Source organism: Alligator sinensis, unplaced genomic scaffold (genome assembly GCF_000455745.1).
Source record: "Alligator sinensis unplaced genomic scaffold, ASM45574v1 scaffold962_1, whole genome shotgun sequence".
Taxonomy (NCBI): domain Eukaryota; kingdom Metazoa; phylum Chordata; order Crocodylia; family Alligatoridae; genus Alligator; species Alligator sinensis.
This window is the reverse complement of record NW_005842404.1, coordinates 402,284-408,918: the sequence shown is the minus strand read 5'-3', so window position 1 is coordinate 408,918 and position 6,635 is coordinate 402,284. Positions and strand designations below refer to the sequence as shown.

The following is a 6,635-nucleotide window of genomic DNA, read 5'->3' as shown; positions in this document are numbered from 1 at the left end:
GCTATTGCCCAGGTGGTCAAGGACCTGCAGTCCCCTCACCAGGTCATCCCCCGTGGCCAGGACCAGGTCCAGCAAGGCGTTACCCCTAGTGGGGCTGTGCATTTCCTGGATAAGGTGAAGGTCCTATAATACAGCCAGAAACCTACGTGAGCGGTCAGACCTGGTTGTCTGCTCCTCCCAGCAAATGACTGGGTAGTTTAGGTCACCCATGACAATAACATCCCTTGACCTAACCGCCTCCATAAGCTGACTGGAGAAGTCCTGGACTAGCTCTTCCCCCTAGTTGGGTGGTCTGTAGTAGATACCCACCGTAAGGTCCCTTTCACCACGCCCCCCTTGTAGTTTGACCCATAGTGTCTCTGCCCAACCCTCCTCTAACCCGAAGCTAATCCTTGATGATGTGAGGTGCTCTTTGTCATAGAGGGGAACCCCCCCCCACCTTTCCTCTCTGTCCTGTCTCTTCTATATAGGGTGTACCGCCGAATGCCCACTGCCCAGTCGTAGGTAGGGTCCCATATGCAGTACTCCAGTTGGGGTCTCACCAGTGCCGAGTAGAGTGGAAGAATCACCTCCTTGGTCTTTTTGGAAATGCATCCAGAGTATTATTTGCCCTGCTGGCAAGTGTCACACTGCAGGCTCATATTCATGCTGTGGTCTGTTATTACCCCCAGGTCTCTTTCATTCGTAGTGCTGGTCAGGTTGGCGTTGCCAAGCCTGTAGTTGTTGCTCAACTTTGCTCAAGAAACTCCCAATTCCAACATTAATAAATCACGTTGGACAGCACTGGGCCCAGGATAACCCTATGGGATTCTATTTGAAACCCCCTACCATTATGACATGGATCCATGTGTAATTACACTTTGCTTGTAGCTATTGAGACAGTTGTCTACCTACCTACCTGACAGTAGTTTTGCCTAGCCCACATTTTTCATTTTGTTTATGAGATGGTCACATGGGACTTTGTCAGAAGCTTTGCTGAAGTCCCACAATTTCATAAATATTATTGTCAGGGCCCCTGAGATGTAAATACTATACTGCTGTATCCACAGCATTCCCTTCGTGCACCCAAGTAGTTACTTTGTTAAAGTTTTTACATATTGAGATTTTAGAATCTTTGAATTCTGTACGCCTGATTCTGTTCCAGTGAAGTAATAGGAGTTTATGCTTGTTTAGCATGGTTTTTTTCTTCTTAAATCCATGCTGGCTGCTTGTGGAAGAATCTTCCTTTTCCTACAATAGCCGGATTTTGTCATCTAGATGTTTGCAAATGGAGTTCCTTAGGATATGTTCTAGTAAGCTCCTGGGTACTAATGTGAGGTTAACCAGTCTGCAGTTCCCTGGGTCTTCCTTTTTCCCTTTTTATAGTAATGTTTCCCCTTTTCCAGTCCTTTGGTACTTTGTCCATCTCCCACAATTTCATAAATATTATTGTCAAGCGCCCTGAGATGACCTCTCTCAGTTCCTTCAGTACCCTGAGATAAAGCTCATCAGGCTGTGCTGACTTGAATTTATTCAGACCCATCAAAAGCTTTGTTTCTTTTATTATCTCATCCCTCAGCTTGTCCCCTCCTGTAGCCAAATAAACTTTATTAGGTGTCTGGCTGCAGCTCAATTTTTTTGTTTCGTTACAGGCTCCTGCACATGTAACTAATAGCTGCAGTCCAGTCCAGAGCAGCGTGGCTCCCCCTCTCCTTTGAAACCTCTCCAAGTGTACCTTTGAGAGATGGTCTCTGCACCAGACAGCTACAGTCTAAACAGACAAAACAGACAAAGGGCATGGAAATGCAAATATAATCTTGTTTGTTATACTAAGGAGGGTTGGAGGCATAGAGGGCAGAAATCATAAAGGATACTTGGATCCAGAGTGAAATTAACAAACCTGAGTTATGCATCTAAGATCCCTGTAGTTTAGGTCAGGAAGCTTAGGTGCTTAGGATTGGGATTCACAGCATTCACTATGCTGAGTTTGGGGAGCAACACCTGAATTAGCCAGTAGGAAGCACAGAAGCAGAGGTAAGTTCTGAAATCTTTCCCCCTCTCAAATTTGCTCAGGCCTGGGCATATGTCCCCTCAGTTCAGCATTGTGGAAGGGAAGAAAGGGTTTCTCTAGCTCCCCCCTCTCTCCCCCCCTGGCTTCTAGCCTGAGCCACTGTAGTCATGTGCCAACACTTCTTCAGTCCAGAGGGGATGTCTGTACAGTTACAAACCAGTTCAGCCTAGCCAGGTTAGACTAACCTGCAAAGATTGAATCAATTTAGGCCCAGGCTCTTTGAATGTCTGTCCCAAGCCCTGATTTTCAGGCCAGCCAAGATGGCAGCACCATGGGCACGTAGAGTAAAAGAACTTTAGGTGCCTAAGTCCATTGTAGTCAGAAAACATGGGTAGTTATGGGGTTCTCTGGTACCAAAATGGGTTAGGAAGGTTTTTTGTGACGCTCATCCAAAAAATCAAGTGTCTTGTCCAAGACGGTACAGGCTGTGACAAGAATGAGAGTTGAACTCTTATTTTCCAGTTCCCAGTTTACTTAGGACTTCAGCTTAAGAAAATTAGTTGTTCACAGAGTTTTACATCAAAGCTGGGATTTATTCTAAACATAATTAGAAAGTAAATAAATGTTGACGTATTCGCACAACTCAAACTAGAGTACCTGGTGAACATTGTGGTAACTTAGTGATACTTGTGATGCCAGGAGTTTCAAAGGTAATCCTGAAATTCTCACCTTCTTTATCTGTGCTAATGTCATTACTGATGGAATGAATCCTCCAGTGGTCCAAGCATGATGCAGCATGTCAGTACTCCTAGGGCACTGTGCATGTTACACACTTGAGCAGCAGAGTGGCACTCCTAATCATCTCTGCTATTTGCTATTGGGTGATGGGTTGGAAGGCAGCACTGAAATGTTTTAAGAGATATAATTAAAATGCCTCAGAAGTATTTTAGAAAACAGTAAAACTGACATAAAAAACCTGGAATTTTTGCATTTTGCAACAAATAGGCAATTGAGGAAAATATTTAGTATTAATTTTTTTTTTAGCAAATTAATTAACTTTAATATATCCCATACCTTTCACAACAAAAGACTTCTACTAAGCTGTTAACTACACCTTTTAAATCATATAATTTAAAATAAATAGTTCAATAAACTTATCTATTTCATCATTTAATTCAGTGGTGTTGTAACTGGCAACCTTAATTGTAATACGACAAGTTTTCTTCATTTTGTCACTATATTCAGTCTCTGACTGTGGACAAATGTTACATTTGTGTTGCTAGGAAAGTTGACCATACAGACATGCATATCCTAGATAGTGCTACAGAATGGCAGAAGCACCACAAAAATGTTTCTGAATTAAACAAGTACTTCACCTTAGTTCTGTGTTTGGTAGCACCACAGGTAACGTGTCCAGTGCACCATAGCAATGAAGGGAGTCTCTCAGTCCTCCTTTATCCCATAGTGCTCCACTATGCTTGTGGGAGGAAGCAAGCAGAACTGCAAAGCTGAGCAACCATGTTTTGCCCCTGGGCTGGAGAGCATGCAGAGTGCCTTTGCAGCAAGTGGCTGAGGGCTTCAGATGTTTAGCCATGTCTGGCATTGCTACATTTCTGTAGCACTTCAGAGTGCTGCAACATCTGTAGCACTACAGATGCACCTCTGCCTATGGTCTCTCTAAGAAATTGTATACATGAAACTGTTACAGAAGATGTTGATAGATAAAACTGTTGTTTTATTAATGTTAATATCAGTCTATGCCTTCAAATCTTAGAGGTAGCAGTGAGGTAAGCATCAGATTTATTAAGAGATTTCTTTTAACTGTATTTTGACAAAATTTGTTTTTCATAAGGCAGTGGTGTGGCATTAATATTTCTGATAAGATGTAAAATCCGCAGCTAAGACTGTACTTTGACCTTCCTACTTAGCTAATTTCCTGATAGAGATTTTAGTGATCACATTGTTTTTACTTCAATTTTCATGTATCCTTTAATCTGGAGATAAAAATTAAAAAATGTTCATGTTTTTGGTTGTAGTGCAGAATTAAGAATTATAGCAGTGGCATTTTGCCATTAAATATTTTTCAAATTGTGATTGGGAGGAAAAAGTAATTAATAACAAATGGGGGAAAGATTTTTACTGTATTTTTACCTCTTTCACATTCCTTTTCAGTTTTCTCTATTTTTTTCTTGTGTCTTCTCCTGTCAGATTTCTCCCCTGCTGACTTAAATCATTTACAATATTTCCAGAAGTTTGAGGGCATCTTTCATTATGAAATGTATTATTTTGTCTTATTTAATTATTCAGCATAACTGCTCTTATATTTTTGTTGTGTGGCTACTAATGAATAAACAAGGAACCCTACTCAAGGGAAGAGGCAGATTAGAATGATTTTTAAATAATATGCAGTCCTTTTAAAGTTTTACATATACAATTTTTTTAGGGGTTTTTTGTTTTTTTTTTTACAATTTTACATATTAAGATTTTAGAATCTTTGAATTCTATAAGCCCAATTCTGTTCCAGTGAAGTAATAGCAAAACCTCTACTCAGTTCAGGACCAGAACAGACCCAGTAACTAGTTGTTGGTGCTTTTCTTAGGACTTCTGAAAGTTTGCCTATTGAAGTACAGGATTACCATATACCTAACTTTTAAAATAATATGGGAAATTTTCATTTTCACAAAAATATAATTGTAATTTTTGTTTCATCTCTTTCTCTCTGCAGATGAAAGTGAGTGGAAAGAATATGCTGAGTGTGTGCAAACTTGCATTTAAAATTTGCAGAAATGAAAAAAATGATTTTCTTATCCAAAATGACAAACTGTTGGGTATGTATTCTATTTTACATGCTCTAAAATAAATGTTAAGTACTGAAATAGTAAAATTGTTTGTCCTTCACATTCTGTAGAAGAATTCTGACAGTTAACTTGTGCCAAAACTGAATTCCACACTTTAAAAATATACACAGTGCAGAAATGATGGATAAGTGAGAGAGTGATGTTCAATCCTATTTTTAATTTATTTCCTTTTCAGTAAAACGTTATTACATGTTTTATTAATTTAGGCCTGAATATCTCCAGTACTTAATAGATGTGCTAAGTAAAGAGTTTGAATAGTCCTATTGAAGTAAATGGGACTACTTGCATCCTTAAATTTAAGCACGTTTGTAGAAATGGAGTCTTAGGCCAGATAATTGTACCAGGTACAAAGCAAGTGCAAGAGGCCTTTTGAGAGAGAAACTTCGAGAACAATTTCAGAAATCAAATGTACTCCTTTGAGGGAGATGAGAACCATATGAAAATCTAGGTAGGTACATTGACAACGTCTATATGAGCAACATTATTTTCTCTTCAATCCTGTCTTCCCATGGTTTTCTTCACTAATTTTTAAGTGGGATTTTGATGGAAAGGGTTTTTATGACCGATTAATATGTAGACAGAAAAAAGGAAAAGTTTTCTTATGGTTAAAGTAATTGCTTATTAAATGTTTTACTTGAGTACAGATTATCAGTTATTAAAGAAAATACCTGATTTTTTTTCAATCAGACAAAACACTAAAAAATTGTTTTTTCATCATACATATAATTTTTTTTAATTTGAAACGTTCTGTGGAATTGTAGCAATTTTTAGAAGTCTTTACTTGGGAAAGGTTCCCCAGGTCCAGAATAAAATTTCTGATCAGAAAGGAAGCTCTCACCCTAGGGCAGTGGTTATCAACCTTTTTAAACTCAAGGAATTCCAAACAAAATACCGGCTCTTCATTTTCACACATTTTTTGATTATGAAAAAATAGAACAATTCTTCTGTTGCAAAAAAAACTCCAAATATTTTTGATGCTGTGGATTCATGTGTCTCAGTTTATCTTGTAAATCACATGGGTGTTTGTTGCAGGGCACATTGGTGCTCTGCTCCTAGAGAAGAGGAACTGCCAGGGAGAGAGCCCTGGCAGGACACTAACGAGCACAGCTGAGGGTTGCCGGGGCAACTAAGAATCAGCTGCCTGTAGGAGGCAGGGCCTGGCCCTTATAAAGCCCAGGGCTGAAGCCAGGCTAGCAGTTGCCTGCTAGCAGCCGGAGAGGCAGGAGCTCCCTCAGCCAGGATATAGGGAGAACTCGGATCGCAAGTATAGCTCACGAGAGCTCCAGAGGCTGGAGCAATGGTGTTGAATTACAGCCAGGAGGCTTATGTTGTTATGGCCCAGTGCCTTGTGTTTTGGTTATAGCCAGGAGGCTTGTGGTTGCTTTAGTGTTGTGTATTACACCGGTGGTTTGGGTGAGGCTGTAGGGGTTGGAGGAGGCCTCATAGGGGGCTCACGGTAAAGTGGGGACCCCGGCGCCAGTGAGCGCACTAGGCCCTGAGAGTTGCAGGGCAGAGTTGTGGGGTCAGTTAAGCTCAGAGAGGAGCAGCTGAACCCCAAGGGACCCCAGTGGCGTGGGAACCCCGGCGCTAGTGAGGGCACAGTATCTTTAAAGGGGCCTCACGGCGAAGTGTGAGGAACCTGGCACCCAAGGGGGGCGCAGCAAGCCCCAGAGAGGGGCCGTATCATTAGGAGCCCAAGAGTGGGTGTAGCAAGCCCCAGAGAGGGGACAGTATTGTTGAGGAGCCCTAGCGTGGGCACAGCAAGTCCCAGAGAAGGGGGACTATTG

General features: G+C 41.1%; 1 protein-coding gene across 3 annotated transcripts in view; it reads left to right on the top strand.

Annotated features, from left to right (window-relative positions):
• The window catches only part of ARMC2 (armadillo repeat containing 2), a 171,180-nt gene that overhangs the window by 57,179 nt on the left and 107,366 nt on the right, over positions 1 to 6,635 (top strand). For all 3 annotated transcript variants that reach the window (XR_001358542.2, XM_025211402.1, XM_025211403.1), the window contains exon 9: positions 4,716 to 4,818. Coding sequence is in view for 2 of the 3 variants with exons in the window: in XM_025211402.1 (XP_025067187.1) it covers positions 4,716 to 4,818 (103 nt within the window). In the remaining variant the exon portion in view is untranslated. The remainder of the gene's footprint in view (positions 1 to 4,715; positions 4,819 to 6,635) is intronic.